We start from the raw sequence: 27,866 nt of genomic DNA on the forward strand, positions 1-27,866 counted from the left end.
TCCACATAGGTGTGATGGTGCTTTGCTGGTGACGCTGTCTTATTTATTTAGAATTCAAGGCACACTTAACCAGCATGGCTACCACAGCATTCTGCAGCGATACACCATCCCATCGTGTTTGCGCTTAGTGGGACAATCATTTGTTTTTCAACAGGACAATGACTCAAAATACACCTCCAGGCTGTGTAAGGGCTATTTGACCAAGAAGGAGAGGGATGGATAGCTGCATAAGATGACCTGGCCTCCACAATCACCCGACCTCAACCCAATTGAGATGATTTGGGATGAGTTGGACCGCGGAGAAAAGGAAAAGCAGAATCTAAAATATATTTTGAAATGTTTAACACTTTTTTGGTTACTATATGATTCCATATGTGTTATTTCATAGTTTTGATGCCTTCACTATTATTCAACAATATAGAAAATACTACAAATAAGAGAAACCCTTGAATGTGTAGGTGTGTCCAAACTTTTGACTGGTACTGTATATTTCTTCTGAAACAGGTAGGGACTACCTGGACTTGAAGTGCTCCTTTTCAATTTCCGTTGCAAAATGTCTTGAAATGTTTTCCGTTGCGTGTCCAAATGAACAATCATCTTTTGTTGTACCTCCCCAGACAGTGATGAGTGTGAGAGTGGGGAGGCGTGCTGCAGTCAGTTCTGTAAGAACTACCCAGGGGGCTATGAGTGCAGCTGCAAGGCTGGCTACAGGCTCCACGCAGACGGCTGTGGCTGCAATGGTAAGAGGATAATACGTTGACCAGCATCCACTCATTATCTTGGTCTAAATTGACTCTGGATTGAGTTTACATTATTGTATAAGACAGAGGTGACTGAATGTTAAGTACGGTTAGTATGAAATTCAACACAGTGATCTAGAGAATCTTGACAGCTTCTACCCCCAAGCCATAAGACTGCTGAACAATTCATCAAATGCCCCCCCCCTTTTTGTTTTTACACTGCTGCTACTCACTGTTTAGTATCTATGCATAGTCACTTTACCCCTACCTACATGTACAAATTTCCTCAACTAACCTGTACCCCTCCACATTGACTCAGTACCTCCTGTATATAGCCTCGTTACTGTTATTTTATTGTGTTACTTTTTATTTTATTTTTTACTTTAGTTTATTTAGTAAATATTTTCTTAACTCTATTTCTTGAACCACATTGTTAGTTAAGGGCTTGTCAGTCAGCATTTCACTGTAAGGTGTTGTATTCGGAGCATGTGACAAAGAACATTTGATTTGATTTGATAGACATGAAGGGGCATGTTTAGGCCCCCATTTGGCCGTGGCAGTCAAAATTGATGATCGATCACAGAGAAGATGATTATGCATTGACAGTGTCTAATAACTCATTGTACTAGTTTTGATAATGCAAATAGAACACTTGTATAGTACCTTCTAAATATTCAAAGTACTTCCTATTGTTTTGTGGTCTTGTCAGATATTGATGAGTGCCTGGCAGAGAGTTCTGTCTGTGAACACTACTGTGTGAACACCCTGGGGACCTACGAGTGTTTCTGCAGAATGGGCTTCCGTTTGGACATCGACCAGAGAGCCTGCATCTGTGAGTGATATTTGATCATAATATTATACTGTGCTATACTATGCTAGGCTATACTATACAATACTATACTATGCTAAACTATGCTATACTATGCTATACTATGGTATACTATGCTATACTCTGCTGTACTTTACTATGCTATACTATACTATAGGAAAGGGGAAGGGGATGCCTTGTCAGTTGTACAACTGAATGCCTTCAACTGAAATGTGTCTTCCGCATTTAACCCAACCCCTCTGATGCTTTGCTATGCTACAATATACTATGATGTACTATACTTTACTATACTATGCTGTAATTTCACAGTGAATTTCTATACATTGTTTTTAAACATGTGAAAGTAACTCTGAGAGACATTTGCAGGCTATAGTAATGATACAATCACCTTGAGCATTCAGATGAATGTAATGTAAATGATAGTATAGTATAGTATAATATAGTTTAGTATAGTACAATACAGTATATTATAGTATAATATAGTAGAGTATATTATAATATATTATGGTATAGCATAATATAGTATAGTATAATTTAGTATAGTATAATACAGTGTATAATATAGTATAGTATAATATACTGCTCAAAAAAATAAAGGGAACACTTAAACAACACATCCTAGATCTGAATGAAATAAATAATCTTATTAAATACTTTTTTCTTTACATAGTTGAATGTGCTGACAACAAAATCACACAAAAATAATCAATGGAAATCCAATGTATCAACCCATGGAGGTCTGGATTTGGAGTCACACTCAAAATTAAAGTGGAAAACCACACTACAGGCTGATCCAACTTTGATGTAATGTCCTTAAAACAAGTCAAAATGAGGCTCAGTAGTGTGTGTGGCCTCCACGTGCCTGTATGACCACCCTACAACGACTGGGCATGCTCCTGATGAGGTGGCGGATGGTCTCCTGAGGGATCTCCTCCCAGACCTGGACTAAAGCATCCGCCAACTCCTGGACAGTCTGTGGTGCAACGTGGCGTTGGTGGATGGAGCGAGACATGATGTCCCAGATGTGCTCAATTGGATTCAGGTCTGGGGAACGGGCGGGCCAGTCCATAGCATCAATGCCTTCCTCTTGCGAGAACTGCTGACACACTCCAGCCACATGAGGTCTAGCATTGTCTTGCATTAGGAGGAACCCAGGGCCAACCGCACCAGCATATGGTCTCACAAGGGGTCTGAGGATCTCATCTCGGTACCTAATGGCAGTCAGGCTACCTCTAGCGAGCACATGGAGGGCTGTGCGGCCCCCCAAAGAAATGCCACCCCACACCATGACTGACCCACCGCCAAACCGGTCATGCTGGAGGATGTTGCAGGCAGCAGAACGTTCTCCACGGCGTCTCCAGACTCTGTCACGTCTGTCACGTGCTCAGTGTGAACCTGCTTTCATCTGTGAAGAGCACAGGACGCCAGTGGCGAATTTGCCAATCTTGGTGTTCTCTGGCAAATGCCAAACGTCCTGCACGGTGTTGGGCTGTAAGCACAACCCCCACCTGTGGACGTCGGGCCCTCATACCACCCTCATGGAGTCTGTTTCTGACCGTTTGAGCAGACACATGCACATTTGTGGCCTGCTGGAGGTCATTTTGCAGGGCTCTGGCAGTGCTTCTCCTGCTCCTCCTTGCACAAAGGCGGAGGTAGCGGTCCTGCTGCTGGGTTGTTGCCCTCCTACGACCTCCTCCACATCTCCTGATGTACTGGCCTGTCTCCTGGTAGCGCCTCCATGCTTTGGACACTGCGCTGACAGACACAGCAAACCTTCTTGCCACAGCTCGCATTGATGTGCCATCCTGGATGAGCTGCACTACCTGAGCCACTTGTGTGGGTTGTAGACTCCGTCTCATGCTACCACTAGAGTGAAAGCACCGCCAGCATTCATAAGTGACCAAAACATCAGCCAGGAAGCATAGGAACTGAGAAGTGGTCTGTGGTCCCCACCTGCAGAACCACTCCTTTATTGGGGGTGTCTTGCTAATTGCCTATAATTTCCACCTGTTGTCTATTCCATTTGCACAACAGCATGTGAAATTTATTGTCAATCAGTGTTGCTTCCTAAGTGGACAGTTTGATTTCACAGAAGTGTGATTGACTTGGAGTTACATTGTGTTGTTTAAGTGTTCCCTTTATTTTTTTGAGCAGTGTATATTATAGTTCCGTGTAGTATAGTAGAGTATAATATAGTATAGTATAATACAGTATAGTATAGTATAATATAGTATAGTGTAATACAGTATAGTATAGTTAGATGTAATGTAAATGTGCTGAATGTGAAAGTGTTCAGTGTCTCCTCTCCACCTGTCTGTCTGTCTGTCTGTCTGTCTGTCTGTCTGTCTGTCTGTCTGTCTGTCTGTCTGTCTGTCTGTCTGTCTGTCTGTCTGTCTGTCTGTCTGTCCCAATGCAGCGCTGTACGACAGTGACCTGGATGACGAGGAAGAGGAGGATGACCCAGAGGAGGATCTGGGAGTCCACAGGTTGCCAGATCTGCTGTTCCGACAGCCCCCTCAGCTCCTACAGTACACTGCAGCCCTGCACTCACCCTATGGTGATGATGAGGAGGAAGAGGCACAGAGAGGGGAACTCACCCTGGTCAGCCACATAGGTAGCAAATCAGTGCTTACACGTCTGGTTGATGATCAACGTTATCACACATACTCTGTCTCAGACATTGGACCAACCTCATGTGGCAAAAACTATAAATCATGCCATGGTTTTACAGGACTATGTGCGCGTGTGTCTCAGTGTGTCTAGATGATTCCTTTGGTTATGACTGCGGTGTGAGCTGTGCTGACTGTGAGAACGGAGCAGTGTGTGGTGCGGACAGAGACCGCTGTGAATGTACACCTGGATGGACTGGCGTAATCTGCAACGAGAGTAAGTCGCTCTCCTCTCCTCTCCTCTCCCCAGCATCTCTTATTATCACTGTAACCCTTGGAAATCATCAATCACCTGATAGAGTTTCAGTGTTATTCAGTGCATATTATTGAGCAGACAGTTATTTGATTGGTTAGTCCTCAGGGTTAGGTATTTGAACCCAGATCTTGCCTGGAGAATGGCCAAGCGCCCCACAGAATACAGCCTCCAGGCCAGGGATGTCCACTGTCAAACACTGTGTTAGAAAGAGACCAGAAGCCATTGTTTCACAACCAAGCATGATTAATGAGTGTCTTTGGGCTGGACCTGAACCAGGGATATAATTATGTTTGGAATTGTGGAGCCACATGGGGATAAATCCATTACAATCAGTCATTGTTATACATTTAAACATGCTCCTTTGGGCTAGTGTTCAAATTCACACCAGGAAGAGTTAGGTTATGATGAGGCCATTTTCCCTGACCAGTGGGGAAGATTGAAAACATAGCAGAGAATGGCCATTTTTGTCATCTCATTAGGTTTTAATCGTTAGCTTGGGAAGAAGACAACTACCATGTTGAGAAGAGAATATTATTATACACTGAGTGGGAAAAATATTAAGAACACCTTCCTGCTATTGAGTTGCACCCAGAACAGCCTCAAGGGTTTACTGCATTCAGTTTTGCAACTGACTAGGTATCCCCTTTGCTATGTCATGGAAAGAGCTGGTCTTCATAATGTACACTCATGTTGTACACTCATGTAGACATGCTATTGCATTTTGCATGACAGCATGTGTTAGATATGGAAGGCAGTGCTGTGTTTGCCTGGATACAGTGTAACCAGAGAGGAATAGAAGTAAAGTAAAGATCTTTATACCAAGAATATTCAGTTCTCAGAATGTCACGGCTGTTCGAAGGAGCGGACCAAAATGCAGTGTGTTCGTAGTTCCACATATTTATTAAACGTGAAACTGAATGCAATACACTTAAATATACAAAAACAACAAACCGTGACGCAGAGAGGAAAACACACTACTCAAAAGATAACCCACAAACAACAATGAGAAAAACTCCTACTTAAATATGATCTCTAATCAGAGGCAATGAGGATCAGCTGCCTCCAATTAGAGATCAACCCCAAACAATCCCAACATAGAAATAGACTAACTAGAACTTAAACATAGAAATAGACAACATAGAACAACCCAAAACACCCCCTGTCACGCTCTGCCCTACTCTACTATAGAAAATGACATCTTACTAGGGTCAGGACGTGACACAGAATGTGTTATGTACTGATTTTGCACTAGCCTAGCTTGCCACATTGCCACATGGCTACAAACATGACTAATTGCTAACTGACACATTTTCCCTCAGAGATTCATAAAATAGTTGTGCACAAGAAGTGTGACATGGAATGTTGACTGGCTTTTACTGAACCCATTTAAAAGGTCCAGCTGGGTTGTGTGGTAATTTCTATACAAACCATGTGGGATTAATGTGGGAAATGCAAAAAGCTAAGAAAGACCCTCATGTGGAGAAGATAATATGAAAGACAAGTGATAGAATGTCTCTCTCTCTCTCCCTCTCTCTCTCTCTCTCCCTCTCTCCCTCTCCTTCTCTCCTCTCTCTCCCTCACTCTTTCTCTCTCTCTCTCTCTCTCTCTCCCTCCCTCCCCTCCCAGCTTGTCCTGTAGGGACCTATGGACAGGCCTGTAACAGCCTGTGTCGGTGCCAGAATGGGGGCTCCTGTGAACCAGTGACCGGGAGGTGTGTTTGCCCACCAGGGGTGCAGGGCCAGCTCTGTGAGGATGGTAGGGACTGACACACACACACACACACACACACACACACACACACACACACACACACACACACACACACACACACACACACACACACACACACACACACACACACACACGCACACACACTCCTCAGCACTCAGTCGACTGCTCCCCCACAGGGGTCCACACACAACCATTTTTTTCCCTTATTACTGGCACTTCAGTATCCCACCACTCCTCTCCCCTCCTCCCCACTGCATGTTTTTATGTCACTCCATGTCACAGCTCCACCACGTACAAGTCCAGACACAGACCAGTCACCTTGCCTTAAGTGGCTAATCCTTTTTAGCTGGCCCTGTTGATTTCACCACCCATAAGGTTAGGCACTGGCTCTGCCCTGTAGACATAGCCTGGTGCCAGATCCGTTTGTGCCGTCTCATTAATGTGACAATAACCATAGGAGTTTGTAAGACAGCACAAACAGATTGGGGACCAGGCTACATGCTGGAAGGGCAAAATCTGGTCTAACCACATGTGCAACTCTTCTGTGTCTTGTTGACATGTTGACAGGTTGCCCACAAGGATACTTTGGGAAACACTGTAGGTGGAGGTGTAACTGCCCCAACAACGGGCGCTGCCACCGTCTCTATGGAGCCTGCCTGTGTGCCCCGGGGCTGTACGGACGCTTCTGCCACCTGCGTGAGTACCCATATCCTCTAGACTACAGTACCCAGCAGCCACCACGACTGACATCTTAATGTAGTACAGGAGTGTTCTTCTGCCCTCTGGAGCTTTTGTTCCAGCCTGATTCAACTAAAAAACTAAACAGTTCAGTTGAATCGGGTGTCTTAGTACTGGTCTGGAACAAAAGCCTGCACTTCCTGTGTATCTTGGACCAGATTGTAGGAACACTGCAGTAGTGACGGATGAAGAAAATGATGTCAATTCCCTTTCTGTAGCTTGGTCCCTGATTCTAGAGATGTACTGACAGTACCTTCCCTTCTCCAGCTTGTCCCAGGTGGACCCACGGTGTCGGCTGCTCTGAGGAGTGTGACTGTGTTCTGGAACATTCCCTGGGCTGCCATCCCAAGAACGGGACCTGTCTTTGCAAACCTGGCCACCACGGCTCTCAGTGTCAGCAAGGTTAGCTGTTCTGGCTCAGACAATACAGTACACAGATATTGAGGATATTGAAAAAGAAAAATGACATTGTTTCATGGTTGTCTGGATGATAGTGAAGCTCCTCTCCTGTGTTTATGTATGTGTGTACGTGTGTGTGTGTACGTGTGTGTGTGTCTGTGTGTGTTTCTCTCCAGAGTGTGATCCAGGGTTCTATGGTAGTGGCTGTGGGCAGCAGTGTGACTGTCCAGGTGGGGCGACCTGTGACCCTAGGAGTGGAGAGTGCACCTGGAGGTGTCCTGCAGGGCTCCATGGGAACCTGTGTCAGCTGGGTGAGCCAACCCCCTTGTGGAGGAGACTCCCCAACCACAATGCATGTAGCTAGGGACAGGAGTGTTTCCTGGTCCATTCAGGAACAACTCCTGACCTTACATTCAGAGAGAGCGATGTTGTACTGTTCCCTCATGAATGTGGAAATATGAATGGGAGTGTGTGAGTGCCTGCGTGCGTATGCGTACATGTGTGTGTTAGTTTGCTCAATAGGCTTCAATAGTGTTCCTCTTCTGGCAGCTTGCTCTACAGACCAGTGGAACGTTTCAGTAGCGTTAGTCTCTCCTATGGTCCAGAGACATTAAAGAACGTTCAGGAGCTCTGTTTAAATCATAACTCTGTCTCCCTACAGACCGGACAAGTTAACATGGAGGGGTTATTTTAGAGCTAATGCATTGTCCAGACCTCCATGAGATTCCCTTTTATTAAAGCAAACAAATCATCCATCTCTTTATGGTTTTGTTTAGCTTTGAATTGACACGAGGTTGTGAAAGGGGGCCATGCAACATCAGTCCACTTTGAGCTCGCCTTGCTACTGCACACGATCCCAACGAGGGAGATATACAGGAAATGAAGAAAGGTTTGTGTAACCCTTTCTCTCTGTCTCTCTCTGTCTCTCTCTTTCTCCCTCCATCATGCCGTCCTCTGTGTATCTGTATGTAGCCTGCAGGGCTGGTCAGTTTGGGGAGAACTGCCTCCAAACGTGTGTGTGTGGAGGAGCACCCTGTGACCCCGTGACAGGACAGTGCATCTGCCCTGTTGGGAAGACAGGAAAGGCCTGTCAACAAGGTAGTTAGAATGCTTCATAACTCAGTATTTAATACCTGTATTACTGTTAAATGTATTATTACTCATTATTATACTGTATTTATCTATCACTTAAATATCGTGCCGTTCCTTCCATATTGTCCCTCACTGTTTTTCAAATCTGGGGTGAGGATCTAAATTCAAACAGTACAGCAGTATTGGAAGACATCGGTCCACCAATCAGACCTGCTCTTCATCTGCTCTTAAACCAATGACCTGAAGTCAGTTAAACCATGTGGTCTTGATGGTCATACATCTCAATTAGGGCTTATCCTGACCAAATGACCTGACCACCAAAACTGGTCTATAACTGGTCAGTAGCTATAGCCCTGAGTTTTCCCTCCCCCCGTAGACTGCCCAGAGGGATTATGGGGGTTGAAGTGCCAGTTCCCATGTAGAGCGTGTGAGAACGGCGCTTCCTGCAACACGCAGACAGGAGTCTGTGACTGTAACCCTGGGTACACAGAACAACTCTGCCAGACTGGTGAGTGAAACAAATAAACGGCAACCATCTACAGTCTTGCTAAAGTGAGGGTAAAGGAAAGAGAGAGACTGCGAGAGAGAAAGACCTTATGATATACTGTGTTATATTTCACCCTGACTATTTCTCTGCTTCACAGTGTGTCCAACAGGGTCCTATGGGCCAGGCTGTGTGAGTGCTTGTGTCTGTCATCCTGATGCCAGCTGTGACCCTGTCACCGGACACTGTACATGTCCCCCGGGCCGAACAGGACACGACTGCACTACGTGTAAGCACCACTATCACACATACACACAGGCAGGTGCGCGCCCCACACACACACACACACACACACACACACACACACACACACACACACACACACACACACACACACACACACACACACACACACACACACAGGTTGGTAAAGAAAACGACATGTTGTGCGTGTGTGTGTGCGTGTCTCCACAGCCTGTGAGGAGGGGTCCTGGGGCTCTGGGTGCTCCAACAGGTGCCATTGTGCAGACCGAGCCCTGAGTTGTGATGCTGTGACTGGACGCTGTGTGTGTGAGGCTGGTTTCACTGGAGACCACTGTGAACAGAGTAAGACATTTCTTTGGAAATTCTGCCATCTTTAGGTAATACACTGTAGCACATCTTTGGACCAGATCTGGCTCAAGCAAGTGTTCTACAGATGTAGGATCTTAATTTGATCACTCTTTTGTTGATGAGAATTTTCCTGCACCACAGGAATTGCAGATGAGCTTTGTGATTTACATAAATTCACTGAAAACTTACGCTAACACACGGTTACATTAATTGTATTGCACTTTTCTTGTAGCCTACTTTAGGCCAGCTAATAGCCTAACCATCGATCAAGCAAAATTATGGACTACACGTTAAAATCCTGTTGCTGCAGGATTACTTTGCTGTGACAATATTTGTGCTGTGACAAAACACATGTCCTTACAGCAGCAAATGCGTATATATTTTGGCTGGTAATATCTCTGTCTGATGCTGTCCATGTGTCTCTCCCCTGTTCCCACAGTGTGTGTGGAGGGCAGCTATGGTTGGGGCTGTGCCCTGGACTGTCAGTGTCAGCACGGGGCTCTGTGTGACCATGTCAGTGGAGCCTGCACCTGCTCCTCTGGATGGACCGGAACCTTCTGTGAGAAAAGTAAGACTTGTGAATAAAGTGTATTACATTTAAGCACCTATTACTAATACTCTATTGGTAACCTTTCATTTTACATCCTGGTATTTAGCAGGTAGTTAGTTTGAAATTGTTAAAATGGCAATTAACTCATAATAGCATATTCAATACATTTTAGTTTCTTTGAGAATCATTGAGACAAGAGTAGGTTTGTACACTTTAATTATTTGAGGTAAGTACCAGAAACTATCCATTGTCACCAAATAGCTAGGTAGACTAGGGGTTAAGAGTGTTGGGCCAGTAACCAAAAAGTCGGTCAGTTACCACATTTTATTTCTCTAAAATAAAATGACCTTGCAATATATTTTGAACAAAATCATGTCTGTCTTTTCACCAGCCCATGTCATTGTAAGATACCAAATCATGTCTGTCTTTTCACCAGCCCATGTCATGGTAAGATACCAAATCATGTCTGTCTTTTCACTAGCCCATGTCATGGTAAGATACCAAATCATGTCTGTCTTTTCACCAGCCCATGTCATGGTAAGATACCAAATCATGTCTGTCTTTTCACCAGCCCATGTCATGGTAAGATACCAAATCATGTCTGTCTTTTCACCAGCCCATGTCATGGTAAGATACCAAATCATGTCTGTCTTTTCACCAGCCCATGTCATGGTAAGATACCAAATCATGTCTGTCTTTTCACCAGCCCATGTCATGGTAAGATACCAAATCATGTCTGTCTTTTCACCAGCCCATGTCATGGTAAGATACCAAATCATGTCTGTCTTTTCACCAGCCCATGTCATGGTAAGATACCAAATCATGTCTGTCTTTTCACTAGCCCATGTCATGGTAAGATACAAAAACATGTCTGTCTTTTCACCAGCCCATGTCATGGTAAGATACCAAATCATGTCTGTCTTTTCACCAGCCCATGTCATGGTAAGATACCAAATCATGTCTGTCTTTTCACCAGCCCATGTCATGGTAAGATACCAAATCATGTCTGTCTTTTCACCAGCCTATGTCATGGTAAGATACCAAATCATGTCTGTCTTTTCACCAGCCCATGTCATGGTAAGATACCAAATCATGTCTGTCTTTTCACTAGCCCATGTCATGGTAAGATACCAAATCATGTCTGTCTTTTCACTAGCCCATGTCATGGTAAGATACCAAATCATGTCTGTCTTTTCACCAGCCCATGTCATGGTAAGATACCAAATCATGTCTGTCTTTTCACCAGCCTATGTCATGGTAAGATACCAAATCATGTCTGTCTTTTCACCAGCCCATGTCATGGTAAGATACCAAATCATGTCTGTCTTTTCACTAGCCCATGTCATGGTAAGATACCAAATCATGTCTGTCTTTTCACTAGCCCATGTCATGGTAAGATACCAAATCATGTCTGTCTTTTCACCAGCCCATGTCATGGTAAGATACCAAATCATGTCTGTCTTTTCACTAGCCCATGTCATGGTAAGATACAAAATCATGTCTGTCTTTTCACTAGCCCATGTCATGGTAAGATACAAAATCATGTCTGTCTTTTCACTAGCCCATGTCATGGTAAGATACAAAAACATGTCTGTCTTTTCACTAGCCCATGTCATGGTAAGATACAAAATCATGTCTGTCTTTTCACTAGCCCATGTCATGGTAAGATACAAAAACAACAGCTCTATCTCTTTCACAATATGCATTTTTAATTAAAGTTGATTCACCAAAATTTCAGAAAATGTAAATATCGCATTTTGTAATCAAACCCTTCATTTATAGGGCAGCAGGTTGCCTAACGGTTAAGATCATTGGGCCAGTAATCGAAAGGTTGCTAGTTTGAATCCCGATTAGACTAGGTGAAAAATCTTCCAATGTACCTTTGAGCAAGGCACTTAACCCTAATTACTCCTGTAAGTCACTCTGGATAAGCGCGTCAGTTAAATGACCTTATACCAGGCGGTAACCCCTCTCTCATGGTCACTTCTATTGGTCTAGTAATGAAAGGTCTAGTAGAGAAGTAACTCAGAATTACAGTTCTGTGACTAGCGTAACAATATACAGCTATATAACAGACAGGGGCGCCGCCAGGGATTTTGGGCCCCATGAAAAGATATTACATTGGGCCCCACCACCACAGGCCACACCAACCCTGCGCAATTGCTGTAACCACACACCTCCAGAACCCAATTGACCCATTTAAAGCTTTAAATATCTCTACCTTTGCAGGCTTGCAACTCTCTTGTAGTCCAATATTTACTGTACGATATTTACTGACAGTGAGCTGTGAAAATATAACACTGTGCAGACATGCATGCAACATTCTGCATACAGTGGAATTCACTATTTGATGCAAGACTGATACCCTCTATAAGAAATGTGCTAAAGGCTGTCTTTTACAGTCTAAATGTCATTTTAATGGTAAAATTCTTGAGTGGAAAATTCTCTTAACATTAATGAATAACTTAAAATAAATATAACTTAAAAATACATTAACCTCTTCAATTAAAATAAATTAACATCATCATCTATAGAATGATATAACAAACAAAATAATCAAATCAGCAGCAGATTGTTGAACTAAATATACATACCAACTAGAAAATAAGCAGCTGTAAAAGTGGAAATGGAAAACGAAATGGAAATGAAAAGGCCTGATGGTAGTGCTAGAGGAAAGGTCAAAGGGTCACCAAATCACTATGTTTCTTCCACTTGGGGTCTTGATTGTGCACAACAAATGTTATGGCAATCTATCCATTACTTTGAGATACATCTTGTTCTCAGTCTTGTTCTCAGCCTGTGGGCATCATGTGTGTAGTGATCCAATATCCATAGCCATGCCATTTAACAGTTATCACTGGCCCTTTGCTCAGCCTTATCCACCAAGAACCCAGCGCTGAGCCTTCTTGCTAGCAAAGTCACTGATCAGCTTGTTTTTCAACATCCTCACTTTGTCTGTCTCTTTCTGTGCACCTTCTCTCATTTGCTCCATCCTCATCATCTGCTGTCTTTCACCTCTTCCTCCACTTCCACACTCCTCCCTGACAAAACGATCACTTGAAGAGGGTCCTGGCTCTGTAGAGTGTACATGACTCATATGATAATATATCCTATAATATAATACCATTTGTAATAACATCATAACCAACATTTCAGTTATTACCATTTAGTTGACCTTCTATTAACTGCGTGCACCACGGAAAAAATGTAATAGCACTGAATCCAGGAGAATATTGACCCAAGTTACCTGCAGTTGCGTATCAACACCACTAGATGTCAGAAAATGACCACATTTCAGTCTGCATCAAAGCCATGGAGACATACCTTGGCCATATGACTTGAAGGTATTATTTTAACATTGGCTGTCACTTATACAGACTGAGTCACTCAATGCTTTGAACTGTCCAGCATCCAATATAGACTATAGGCTGTTTTTGTTTCATATAATGATCATTATGTGGAAAAAATTATTACAATGTTTGAATTCTTGTCATTGAAAAGGATTTAATCATTTACATTTTTTTCATAATAATAAAAAAATAAATTCCCACGGACCCCTGCAATTATGCCAACTGACATGTCATTCAACACAATGCTGCTTACCTCCTTCAGTTGGGAGTAGGGCTGGTTCAGTGATATGGGGATGGGGAGACGGGGCTGGTTCAGGGGTATGGGGATGGGGAGACGGGGCTGGTTCAGGGGTATGGGGATGGGGAGACGGGGCTGGTTCAGGGGTATGGGGATGGGGAGACGGGGCTGGTTCAGGGGTATGGGGATGGGGAGACGGGGCTGGTTCAGGGGTATGGGGATGGGGAGACGGGGCTGGTTCAGGGGTATGGGGATGGGGAGACGGGGCTGGTTCAGGGGTATGGGGATGGGGAGACGGGGCTGGTTCAGGGGTATGGGGATGGGGAGACGGGGCTGGTTCAGGGGTATGGGGATGGGGAGACGGGGCTGGTTCAGGGGTATGGGGATGGGGAGACGGGGCTGGTTCAGGGGTATGGGGATGGGGAGACGGGGCTGGTTCAGGGGTATGGGGATGGGGAGACGGGGCTGGTTCAGGGGTATGGGGATGGGGAGACGGGGCTGGTTCAGGGGTATGGGGATGGGGAGACGGGGCTGGTTCAGGGTATGGGGATGGGGAGACGGGGCTGGTTCAGGGGTATGGGGATGGGGAGACGGGGCTGGTTCAGGGGTATGGGGATGGGGAGACGGGGCTGGTTCAGGGGTATGGGGATGGGGAGACGGGGCTGGTTCAGGGGTATGGGGATGGGGAGACGGGGCTGGTTCAGGGGTATGGGGATGGGGAGACGGGCTGGTTCGGGAGTATGGGGATGGGGAGACGGGGCTGGTTCGGGAGTATGGGGATGGGGAGACGGGGCTGGTTCGGGAGTATGGGGATGGGGAGACGGGGCTGGTTCAGGGGTATGGGGATGGGGAGACGGGGCTGGTTCAGGAGTATGGGGATGGGGAGACGGGGATGGTTCAGGGGTATGGGGATGGGGAGACGGGGCTGGTTCAGGGGTATGGGGATGGGGAGACGGGGCTGGTTCAGGGGGATGGGGAGACAGGGCTGGTTCAGGGGTATGGGGATGGGGAGACGGGGCTGGTTCAGGGGGATGTGGATGGGGAGACGGGGCTGGTTCAGGGGGATGGGGATGGGGAGACAGGGCTGGTTCAGGGGGATGGGGATGGGGGGACGGGGCTGGTTCAGGGGTATGGGGATGGGGAGACAGGGCTGGTTCAGGGGGATGGGGATGGGGGGACGGGGCTGATTCAGGGGTATGGGGATGGGGAGACGGGGCTGGTTCAGGGGTATGGGGATGGGGAGACGGGGCTGGTTCAGGGGTATGGGGATGGGGAGACGGGGCTGGTTCAGGGGTATGGGGATGGGGAGACGGGGCTGGTTCAGGGGTATGGGGATGGGGAGACGGGGCTGGTTCAGGGGTATGGGGATGGGGAGACGGGGCTGGTTCAGGGGGATGGGGATGGGGAGACGGGGCTGGTTCAGGGGGATGGGGATGGGGAGACGGGGCTGGTTCAGGGGGATGGGGAGACAGGGCTGGTTCAGGGGTATGGGGATGGGGAGACGGGGCTGGTTCAGGGGGATGGGGATGGGGAGACGGGGCTGGTTCAGGGGTATGGGGATGGGGAGACGGGGCTGGTTCAGGGGTATGGGGATGGGGAGACGGGGCTGGTTCAGGGGGATGGGGATGGGGAGACAGGGCTGGTTCAGGGGGATGGGGATGGGGGGACGGGGCTGGTTCAAGGGTATGGGGATGGGGAGACAGGGCTGGTTCAGGGGGATGGGGATGGGGGGACGGGGCTGGTTCAGGGGTATGGGGATGGGGAGACGGGGCTGGTTCAGGGGTATGGGGATGGGGAGACGGGGCTGCTGAGCCTGAAGCTGCATCTGTTGGGCCTGGCACCAGGCAGGGGCGGGGACAACTGATTTAGTATGAATAGCTTGCTAAAAGTTGCCTGCATTGATTAAATGTTGGCTAAAAGAGGAGCGAAATGTAAACACTCAGACGTTTCTGTGAAGATATTAAGTAACTAATGGTAGGGGAGCAAAATAAGCCTATTTCACTATGGACTGAACTAACCTTACCAGGTTAATTTCCACCACTCACGGACTTCACCCACCTTCCTTTGTGAAAAATTGGGTGACATACTGTCGCCCTTTCTTTTTTCTCTCCTGTCTTTCTTTTCTTTCTTTTCATTTTTGGAAACCAGATTTTTCTTTAGGAAGCTGAGACATGATGCTCCACCAGCACTCTTCACTCACAATTCACTGCTGGCAAGTACCGTTCCTTCCTGGGTTGGGGGCAGGACCGAACCATTTCATGTAAATAGGGGGTCAGGGGCATTACAAAGGCTCTCTGGATGTTTACTTTTTGCCAAAAACAAGGAAAGAAAAAGAAACCGTTAGTTTTATTAGTACATTGTAAATAAAATATTCTGTTAATGATGATAGGTGAGTAATTTAATATTGAACAATTTTTGCCTAATGTTCTAATAGTTTTTTTTAGGGCCCCTGACAGTCACAGGCCCTTAGAATCATCCTAACTTTTCCCCCCTCATAAGGCGCCCCTGATAACATATCTCTACACCAAGAATAAATTCACAATGAATCTGGTGTCAAGCTGTCCAAGGCGCTTTGATTAAATATCAGTAACTTATAAACTCCTGTTGTGGGACTATTGTATTGGTCTATTTTTTTGCTGTTCTAGCTGCTATAAGTACTCTTTAATGATTCAGATTTGACTGGGTTTTTTGAGATCATCATACTCTCTTCTCTAGAATCTGTGTAGCCACTCACTGCAGTTTAGTTTAAATCTACCAAGGCAACTTTTCCAGTGAAAAGTCCAATGTTAGACTCTGGAGGGCGCTGGTAGATGTCTGATGGTCCCTGTGCAGTCTCACACACACAGTCCAATTACAGTAAAACAAGGCCAACTATATGTGAATATCCCAGAGTAGCTGGTCTCAAGCTTGACTAGCTAATTGATTTGATTTTGATTAGGCTTTGACTGAAACGGTCTAAAGTAAATTTGTGGTATAAGATTAAGTTACCAGTGCTGTAAAATATAGCCTGTTTCATGCGTGAATCACAGTCATGTCACATTATATCATAAGATACATTAACACACACCCTTCTGACCTGCAGGATTTGAAATTCCTAGCCATAACAAGCCAATGGTTTCCAACATAGACATCATAGACATCAGCCTCAATGGAAATGACCATGGAAACTCAAATATATATATTTTCTCTCTCTCTCTCTCTCTCTCTTTCTCTCTCTCTCTCTCTCTCTCTCTCTGTCTCCCACTGTTCTGTTTCTAAAGTATTCCCCCCCTTAAATAAGGTGTCTAGTTTCCCCATATTGTATAGGGGCCTCTTCCTTTAAGGGCAGTCAGGAAGTGATTTCTACTAGTCAGCGAGGGCCAGAGTTTCCCCTTCCATGTCTCTATGTCTGTCTGGCTGTGTGGTCTCCTGCCTTGGTTTATAGGCTAACTAGGCTGACAGGACACAACGCTTTAACACACAGGCTGGGATCTGGAAATAATCCTCATTACTTCCTTAAAGGGGCAATCAGGGATTGATACATCCATTTTTGGACTTTGGAATGAATGACATATAGCCATTGATTCTTAAAGAATGTAACATATAAATGCCTCATGAGCTTAGTTCAACTCTCTTACCCCTGTCAATATGAGCTTGTTTCACTCCATTGTTTGTAAAACCACATATCAAAACATGGTTAAAACTATAATTTTGATCTATGGTTGACCAGTCCTTACATCCATGAATTTGCAAGTGGTTACATTTCTCCAACCCCATCTCTTAGCTGTTTACCCAAAATAAGTGGTTGGGCCTGTTTGTTGTTTTTCAAATCCCGGATTGCTCCTTTAAAGAGCTAATTTAATCAGCGATGTAGCTAGCAGCACACTGGTGGCTGGTGGAGTCTGAGGACTCCCAGTACTGACTATAAACAGAGGCACAGCAGACAATTTAAACCTTCCATCCATAGTTGAAATAGCAACCCAGCCCAGGCTAATCTCAACTGACACTTCACTTTGGGATTAAGTGGAAACCAATCGCTCTCTTCTTGTGGAAAGGATTGGCATTGGTGTTTGGTAACCTCAAACCAGCATCCCAAAATCTATCTATGTATTTTAAATGTGTATGTTAAGGAGAATTCAGAAAATTGTTTTTTTCCCCCTTCAAATTAAGAATACTAAATTAACCCATTTAGACCCATTTAGATAATTTGAAGATTTGGTTGATCTCCAATGTAAACGAAGTACATTTTGTAAATTGATAAAGATAATTGATAACCCTATAACTGTGTTGGTTTAAGATTACATAGGTTACTAAATTACTAGAGGTCTGCTGGTCAGAAAAAGTGGGTTGTGGTGAATGTCATGGTGAAATGTACCTCTTCATCAACTCACCCTGGCATCAAACATGGCATCAGTCTGGCATCTCTGCATCTCTGCCAGCAGCTCAAGGTCTAGAGACAATCAGAGCCATCTGACCAGATGTTGACTAAATACCACCAGTACTGTGCCACCATCACAGAATGAAAAAGTACACTGTATCTCTATGGCCACTACCACCACCACCACACACACACACACACACACACACACACACACACACACACACACACCAGCACCCCAGACACACAGCACCGCAGACACACAGCACCCCAGACACACAGCACCGCAGACACACAGCACCGCAGACACACAGCACCGCAGACACACAGCACCGTAGACACACGGCACCGTAGACACACATCACCGTAGACACACAGCACCCCAGCACACAGCACCCCAGACACACTGCACCGTAGACACACTGCATCCCAGCACACAGCACCCCAGACACACTGCACCGTAGACACACTGCACCGCAAACACACTGCACCGCAGAGACACAGCACCGCAGACACACAGCACCCCAGACACACAGCACCCCAGACACACAGCACCCCAGACACATTGCACCGTAGACACACTGCACCGCAGACACACAGCACCCCAGACACATAGCACCACAGACAGACAGCACCACAGACACACAGCACCACAGAAACACAGCTCCAGAGAGACAGTTCCACAGAGACAGCACCAGGGTTGTAGTGCTGCCTCAGTAAAACAAACTCACTTCAATTTAAGAATACACAGAGCTGGTCAAAATATTTCTGGAAAATTAATTCAGATAAATTCTAAATAAATTATATTTAATTACCCAAAAAATTCCATGGAAAACGATAGAATGACAAACCAAATAAATACACTGCATTCGGAAAGTATTCAGACTCCTTGACTTTTCCACATTTTGTTACTTATGTAAATAAATACCTTATTTACAAAGGTATTCAGACTTTTGCTATGAGACTCGAAATTGAGCTAAGGTGCATCCTGTTTCCATTGATCATCCTTGAGATGTTTCTACAACTTGATTGGAGTCACCTGTTGTTAAATTAATTGATTGGACGTGATTTGTAAAGGCACACTATATAAGGTGCTACAGTTGACAGTGCATGTCAAAGCAAAAACCAAGCCATTAGGTCGAAGGAATTGTCAGTAGAGCTCCGAGACAGAATTGTGTCGAAGCAAAACATTTTGCAGCATTTAAGGTCCCCAAGAACACAGTGGCCTCCATCATTCTTAAATGGAAGAAGTTTGGAACCACCAAGACTCTTCCTAGAGCTGGCCGCCCGGCCAAATTGAGCAATCGGGGGAGAAGGGCCTTGGTCAGGGAGGTGACCAAGAACCCGATGGTCACTCTGACAGAGCTCAAGGGTTCCTCTGTGGCGATAGGAGAACCCTCCAGAAGGACAACCATCTCTGCAGCATTCCACCAATTAGGCCTTTATGGTAGAGTGGCCAGACGGAAGCCACTTCTCAGTAAAAGGCACATGACAGCCCACTTGGAGTTTGCCAAATGGCACCTGAAGGACTCTCAGACCATGAGAAAAAAGATTCTCTGGTCTGGTGAAACAAAGATTGAGCTCTTTGGACTGAATGCCAAGCGCCATGTCTGGAGGAAACCAGGCACCATCCCTACGGTGAAGCATGGTGGTGGCAGCATCATGCTGTGGGGATGTTTTTCAATGGTAGGGACTGGGAGATTAGTCAGGATCGAGGGAAAGATGAACAGAGCAAAGTACAGCGAGATCCTTGATGAAAACCTGCTCCAGAGCGCTCAGGACCTCAGACTGGGGCGAAGGTTCACCTTCCAACAAGACAATGACCCTAAGCACACAGCCAAGACAACGCAAGTCTCTGAATGTCCTTCAGTGGCCCAGCCAGAGCCCGGACTTGAGCCCGATCAAACATCTCTGGAGAGAACTGAAAATAGCTGTTCAGCGACGCTCCCCATCCAACCTGACAGAGCTTGAGGGGATCTGCAGAGAAGAATGGGAGAAACTCCCCAAATACAGGTGTGCAAAGCTTGTAGCGTCATACCCAAGAAGACTCGAGGCTGTAATCACTGCCAAGGGTGCTTCAACAAAGTATTGAGTAAAGGGTCTGAATACTTATTTAAATGTGATTTATCAGTTTTTTTTATTTATACATTTGCAAAAAAAATCTAAAATCCTGTTTTTGCTTTGTCATTATGGGGTATTGTGTGTAGATTGATAAGAGAAAAAAACTGTTTAATCCATTTTAGAACAAGGCTGTAACGTAACAAAATGTGGATAAAGTCAAGGGGTCTAAATACTTTCCAAAATGCACTGTATGTGTAGCAGCCTAGAGGTAACCAATTCGCTGAGTCCACTGCCAAACTGCAGCAACAAGTGGCAAAAGTAGGGTGAGTATTGAGAACGCACTGAGTGGCGAGCTCTTTTCTGGTCCAACATGCTCTGTGCTCACTCGCTCACTTTGAGCGGGCCAAATCTGACTTAAGAGATGGATCTGAATTTATAGAATGGGTACCTGGAGGAAAATAGGGGAGGGTCATGCTTTTTCAATTTCAGTCAAGGGGAGGGTTTAGTATTTGTTTTATCTAATCCATAGGAGGATCATGTACAGTGGCTTACAAAAGTATTCAACCCATTGGCATTTTTCCTATTTTGTTTTGCCTTACAACCTGGAATTAAAATAGATTTTTGGGGGGTTTGTGTCATTTGATTTGCACAACATGCCTACCACTTTGAACATACAAAATCTTTTTTATTGTGAAACAAACAAGAAATAAGACCAAAAAAAAACAGAAAACTTGAGCGTGCATAACTATTCCCCCCCCCCCAAAGTCAACACTTTGTAGAGTCATCTTTTGCAGCAATTACAGCTGCAAGTCTCTTGGGGTATGTCTCTATAAGCTTGGCACATCTAGCCACTGGGATTTTTGCCCATTCTTCAAGGCAAAACTGCTCCAGCTCCTTCAAGTTGGATGACTTCTGCTAGTGTACAGCAATTTTTAAGTCATACCACAGATTCTCAATTGGATTGAGGTCTGGGCTTTGACTAGGCCATTCCAAGACATTTAAATGTTTCCCCTTAAACCACTTGAGTGTTGCTTTAGCAGTATGCTTAGGGTCATTGTCCTGCTGGATGGTGAACCTCCGTCCCATTCTCAAATCTCTTGTAGACTGAAACAGGTTTCCCCCAAGAATTTCCCTGTATTTAGCACCATCCATCATTCCTTCAATTCTGACCAGTTTCCCAGTTCCTGCCATTGAAAAACATCCCCACAGCATGATGCTGCCACCACCATGCTTCACTGTGGGGATGTTGTTCTCGGGGTGATGAGAGGTGTTGGGTTTGTGCCAGACATAGCATTTTCCTTGATGGCCAAAAAGCTCAATTTTAGAATAATAACCAGAATAACCTCAATAACCAGAATACCTTCTTCCATATGTTTGTGGAGTCTTCCACATGCCTTTTGGCGAACACCAGACGTGTTTGCTTATTTTATTCTTTAAGCAATGGCTTTTTTCTGGACACTCTTCTGTAAAGCCCAGCTCTGTGGAGTGTATGGCTTAAAGTGGTCTTATGGACAGATACTCCAATCTCCGCTGTGGAACTTTGCAGCTCCTTCAGGGTTATCTTTGGCCTCTTTGTTGCCTCTCTGATTAATGCCCTCCTTGCCTGGTCCATGAGATTTGGTGGGCGGCCCTCTCTTGGCAGGTTTATTGTGGTGCCATATTCTTTCCATTTTTCAATAATGTATTTAATGGTGCTCCGTGGGATGTTCAAAGTTTCAGATGTTTTTTTATAACCCAACCCTGATCTGTACTTCTCCACAACTTTGTCCCAGACCTGTTTGGAGAGCTCCGTGGTCTTCATGGTGCCGCTTGCTTGGTGGTGCCCCTTGCTTAGTGGTGTTGCAGACTCTGGGGCCTTTCAGAACAGGTGTATATATACTGAGATCCTGTGACAGATCATGTGACACTTAGATTGCACACAGGTGGACTTTATTTAACTAATTATGTGACTTCTGAAGGTAATTGGTTGCACCAGATCTTATTTAGGGGCTTCATAGCAAAGGGAGTGAATACATATGCACGCACCACTTTTCCGTTTTATATTTTTCATTTCACTTCACCAATTTGGACTATTTTGTGTATGTCCATTACATGAATTCCAAATAAAAATCCATTTAAATTACAGGTTGTAATGCAAAAAAAATAGGAAAAATGCCAAGGGGGTGAATACTTTTGCAAGGCACTGTAATTTGTAATTGATGAAATTTCAGTATTTCTCAGTGTTTTAGAATGAGTTGCTTATTACGCTTCTTATGCAACAGTGGGATGGTGTAAATAAAACTAGGCTGCATTACACACTGTAATGGATGTTCCAGCCCTGAGCCCCAGCCTGCTCTGATCATGCTGATGCATCATTTCTTTTGTGCTGCCTAACCAACATTTTTATTTTATTAGGCCTATTCCAGAAAACGCAATATTATCCTAAAGCCTATGTTCTGTTCAGTTTTAGAAGGAGAGCTCAAAGATGACCGGAGGACCGGATGTCAACTTTAATAGCTTGCTACTACCGTAATTGATTTGAATAAAAACAATATGTTTCTTGTCCTTGATGTATTTATCAGAGTTGTTAACCTCACAATAAGCCAGATTGAAGTAATTTACATTGTGGTGCTGAAACGTGAAGCAGCAGCCACTGCACAATCAATCAGAAATGGACAGCTCATGGTGCTGAAAGTAGGCAAATTCATGAAGGCATAATTAATTTCAACCATCATTTTAATTAGACGTTACTAACAACGAAAGGGCTTTGTGTTGGAGCCTATTTCTTCCTATTTAAGAAATAAGAGGTAGGACTCTGTCTGTTTGACAGACAGAATTAGGCTATAAGCTGTTATATCCATAGATTTGTCGGTCAATTCCTCCACTCACCATGCACTCTTTAAATAGTCTACCTCTGTGTCTGTGAAGGTCTGTTAAGTTAAAACCAAGACTCAAATTAATGAGAGAGTATGCCATAGGACTTCCTTTTATTAAAGAACATTTGAAAAAGCACAGGCCTACCCCTTGTTAGCTTAAGAATTTGAAGAAAATAAAACAGATCTGATTATGTAAAGTGATCTATAACAGGGCTTTGGTCCACAATGCTAGAAACAAGCTGTAAAATATCCGGCAAAGACATGACTCCGATGCATATGGGGATATCATTGTTTACTTTCTTTGACATTCAGAGGCTGAGCTACAACCTTCTATAGCCGAGGAGATAAAGAATGGACTTTGCTTGTGAAGTAATCTAATTCTGTCACTATGAATTAAGCTATTCACTTTCTGTACAATAGAATATGTTTAAACCCAGACAGTTTTTAGGGAAAAAACGTGTGACCTCATTGGGTTAAGCCATAGAAGAAGAGTAGCCAACAGTAAAAAATAAATGTCTGTGTTGTTAGGCCTACTCTGTCTGGGGTGGAAAGGTAGGCCTACTCTGTCTGGGGTGGAAAGGTAGACCTACTCTGTCTGGGGTGGAAAGGTAGGCCTACTCTGTCTGGGGTGGAAAGGTAGGTCTACTCTGTCTGGGGTGGAAAGGTAGGTCTATTCTGTCTGGGGTGGAAAGGTAGGCCTACTCTGTCTGGGGTGGAAAGGTAGGTCTACTCTGTCTGGGGTGGAAAGATAGGGCTACTCTGTCTGGGGTGGAAAGATAGGCCTACTCTGTCTGGGGTGGAAAGGTAGGCCTACTCTGTCTGGGGTGGAAAGGTAGGCCTACTCTGTCTGCGGTGGAACGGTAGGCCTACTCTGTCTGCGGTGGAACGGTAGGCCTACTCTGTCTGGGGTGGAACGGTAGGCCTACTCTGTCTGCGGTGGAACGGTAGGCCTACTCTGTCTGGGGTGGAACGGTAGGCCTACTCTGTCTGGGGTGGAACGGTAGATCTACTCTGTCTGGGGTGGAACGGTAGGCCTACTCTGTCTGGGGTGGAAAGGTAGGCCTACTCTGTCTGGGGTGGAACGGTAGGTCTACTCTGTCTGGGGTGGAACGGTAGGCCTACTCTGTCTGGGGTGGAAAGGTAGGCCTACTCTGTCTGGGGTGGAATGGTAGATCTACTCTGTCTGGGGTGGAACGGTAGATCTACTCTGTCTGGGGTGGAACGGTAGATCTACTCTGTCTGGGGTGGAACGGTAGGCCTACTCTGTCTGGGGTGGAACGGTAGGCCTACTCTGTCTGGGGTGGAACGGTAGACCTACTCTGTCTGGGGTGGAACGGTAGGCCTACTCTGTCTGGGGTGGAACGGTAGATCTACTCTGTCTGGGGTGGAACGGTAGGCCTACTCTGTCTGGGGTGGAACGGTAGGCCTACTCTGTCTGGGGTGGAACGGTAGACCTACTCTGTCTGGGGTGGAACGGTAGGCCTACTCTGTCTGGGGTGGAAAGGTAGGCCTAACTTTTGAACGTAGCATGCTCAGATCTCAGATGTAATTATTTGCGAACAGGGACAGTTTGCAATCAAAACACACTGATTTGGCATTGGAGGAATATGATCAGATGAACACATAGGCCTATCTCTCTGTCCATTCTTAGCCTGTCATTTCGGTAATTTGTGTGATATAAAAAAAAAACTTCACTCCCTAACGAGAACAGCCAAAGACTCTATGAGGTGTTGCTAAAACTGCTGTCCTCAAAACAGTTTGTTATGGACTTGGAGCTCATGAGTTTTAAGGACGCTCGTTGTAGCTGAACAGTCACAGTTTTTGTTCTAATACAGCCAAAACTCAACAGCGTGCAACACTAGGTAGGATAGCCTATGCTTAGATTGAAACAAAATACAAGGCTAATAGTTTAAAACACCATCGGCTCTAATTCACTTAGAAACAGTCATTCAAGAAGATCTAAATTCATATTCCCATGAAACTGATTGAGATCAAATGATTGGCAACAAGCTGCAACAACCACTCAAACTGGACGGTGTTATCTCCATCTCTACATTCAAAGACTGGACACTCTTACTGACACTTGTGGCTGCTTCGTGTGATACATTGTTTTATCTACCTTTTTGCCCTTTGTCCTTTGCCTAACAATGTTTGTACCATGTTTATGCTGCTACTGTACCATGTTGTGTTGCTACCATGTTGTTGTCATGTTGTGTTACTGCCATTTTGTGTTGTTTTCTTAGATCTCTCTTTATGTTGTGTTGTGGTGTCTCTCTTGTCGTGATGTGTGTTTTGTCCTAAAAATAAATGTTTTAATCCCAGCCCCCGTCCCCATAGGAGGCCTTTTGCCTCTTGGTAAACAGTCATTGCCTAGTTAAATAAAGGTTAAATAAAAAAAATATCATAAAATATACAGTTCGGAGTTTGGACATTTCACTGGTAAATCGTGAATAATATATTGAATAAGGTGCATCTGTTGGTACAAACTTTGATTGAGAAATAATAACATAATTGAAAAAGAAATGTGTGCTCCAGCACCTTAAAATAGCCCCACACCACTGCACAGCACCACAGACACACATCACCACAGACACACAGCACCACAGACACACTGCACCACAGACACACATCACCACAGACACACCGCACCACAGACACACATCACCACAGACACACATCACCACAGACACACAGCACCACAGACACACATCTCAACAGACACACAGCACCACAGACACACATCACCACAGACACACCGCACCACAGACACACATCACCACAGACACACATCACCACAGACACACCGCACCACAGACACACATCACCACAGACACACATCACCACAGACACACATCACCACAGACACACAGCACCACAGACACACATCACCACAGACACACAGCACCACTGACACACCGCACCACAGACACACCGCACCACAGACACACAGCACCACAGACACACATCACCACAGACACACCGCACCCCAGAAACACATCACCACAGACACACCGCACCACAGACACACCGCACCACAGACACACCGCACCACAGACACACAGCACCACAGACACACAGCTCCACAACCACACCGCACCACAGACACACAGCACCACAGACACACAGCACCACAGACACACCGCACCACAGACACACAGCACCACAGACACACATCACCACAGACACACAGCACCACCGACACACCGCACCACAGACACACATGACCACAGACACACAGCACCACCGACACACAGCACCACAGACACACAGCACCACAGACACACAGATGGATCCATGGCAGCATCTTCCCTGCTCAGGCTGTAATGAGACAGTATATCTTTATAGTAGAACCACCACATAGGCAGATTATAGTGGCAGCGTGAGAAAAAGTAGCCTGATCCCCCATATGTATTTGTACTGTCTTGGCTACTCCTATGCTTTGCTCATGTTTGGCGTGACAATGGCCATAGGAGTTGGCAAGACAGCACAAACAGATCTGGGACCAGGCTAAGAGAAAAGGCACGGTCAGGCCAAAAGTCCCAGTGTATGTACAGTATATGAGATGGGTTATTTGGCATAGGGTCAATTGGAACAAGGGATATGTTCAGACTGGGAAGCAGCCAGTGCCCAAACCACTGCCAGCCTTCCCCACACACCACCAGGGCTAAAAGGAGGTGTGTCCTACTGCATCTGTTAATCAATCAGAAACACAGCCAAGCGAATGCAGCTTTTCTCTAAACAAAGACATAAATGTTGCTGTGCCTGTGTTGTAGTAACTGCTCTTAACATACAAACTGATCGTAAGTGTTGTCATTAGAGCTGTTGCTCTGTGATCTTGCACCTTTTGGTGACAAATTGAGCAATCAACGAGAATCACTGAGTAAACACGGGCATTCCTGCCTGTTTCACGGTTTAGTCGAGCGTTTAGGCAATGTTTACAGCACAGTGGGAAAGCCCCCTCTTCATCCCTCCACATTTATACAAGGTTTTTCCATAACAGCACTGGTGGACCTGTTCTGGGCCATAGACAATATGTTTACTAACCTCCATGGTTGTCTACCGACTCCACAGACAGTTTCAACTATCAGCTCTTCAACTATCAGCTCCCCCTGCTCTCTCTCTCTCTATGAATGGAAAACAGACCTGGGCCACTTGCATTACTGAACACCAGTGGTAGCAGGAGTGTGTGTGTGTGTATGTGTGCAAGTGTCTATATGCATTATATACTGTATGTGTCTATGCACTATATACTGTGTGTGTGTGGTGTGTGTGTGTGTGTGTGTGTGTGTGTGTGTGTGTGTGTGTGTGTGTGTGTGTGTGTGTGTGTGTGTGTGTGTGTGTGTGTGTGTGTGTGTGTGCGCCCCGCATGCAGTAACCTGGCTTTGTTTTGGGCTGGGTTCCTAGACCCTGACGACGGGCCTGTGGACCCAGCAGGTGTTCTAATTACCAGTCCTTGGTGTGTGTGTGCCCCTCTCTCCAACCCCCTCAGGGGGGCGGCCCGGCCCCCGTGTCTCTGCAGGCTTTGATGTGGCACGGATACTCCTCACATGTGGGATGTGAGCTCACTTAACGAATGCAGACGCTCCACAAATGAACTGCTAGAGCAGGGTACTGCAATTTCATATGGTATTTCTGGTAGGTGGTAAGACAGAGATGAGAGAGAGAGAGAGATCAGACAGAGAGAGAGAGAGAGAAAGAGAGAGGGAGAGAGAAAGAGAGAGGGAAAGAGACCGAGAGAGGGAAAGAGACAGCGAGAGGGAGACAGAGAGAGACACAGAAAGAGCGAGAGACACAGAAAGAGACCGAGAGAGACACACAGAGACAGAGAGAGACACAGAAAGAGAGAGACACAGAAAGAGAGAGACACAGAAAGAGAGAGACACAGAAAGAGAGAGACACAGAAAG

General features: G+C 45.4%; 1 protein-coding gene across 1 annotated transcript in view; it reads left to right on the plus strand.

The window, feature by feature from the left end:
• LOC106612564 (uncharacterized) overlaps positions 1-27,866 on the plus strand; it is a 100,113-nt gene that overhangs the window by 56,707 nt on the left and 15,540 nt on the right. Inside the window, exons 11-23 of the mRNA XM_014213832.3 lie at positions 618-740; positions 1,450-1,572; positions 3,986-4,183; positions 4,324-4,455; positions 6,121-6,249; positions 6,793-6,921; positions 7,231-7,365; positions 7,539-7,673; positions 8,335-8,460; positions 8,831-8,962; positions 9,099-9,227; positions 9,413-9,544; positions 9,990-10,118. Coding sequence (XP_014069307.3) covers positions 618-740; positions 1,450-1,572; positions 3,986-4,183; positions 4,324-4,455; positions 6,121-6,249; positions 6,793-6,921; positions 7,231-7,365; positions 7,539-7,673; positions 8,335-8,460; positions 8,831-8,962; positions 9,099-9,227; positions 9,413-9,544; positions 9,990-10,118 — 1,752 coding nt within the window. The remainder of the gene's footprint in view (positions 1-617; positions 741-1,449; positions 1,573-3,985; positions 4,184-4,323; positions 4,456-6,120; positions 6,250-6,792; positions 6,922-7,230; positions 7,366-7,538; positions 7,674-8,334; positions 8,461-8,830; positions 8,963-9,098; positions 9,228-9,412; positions 9,545-9,989; positions 10,119-27,866) is intronic.

The sequence above is a fragment of the Salmo salar genome, chromosome 09 (genome assembly GCF_965601325.2).
Source record: "Salmo salar chromosome 09, fSalSal1, whole genome shotgun sequence".
NCBI lineage: Eukaryota > Metazoa > Chordata > Actinopteri > Salmoniformes > Salmonidae > Salmo > Salmo salar.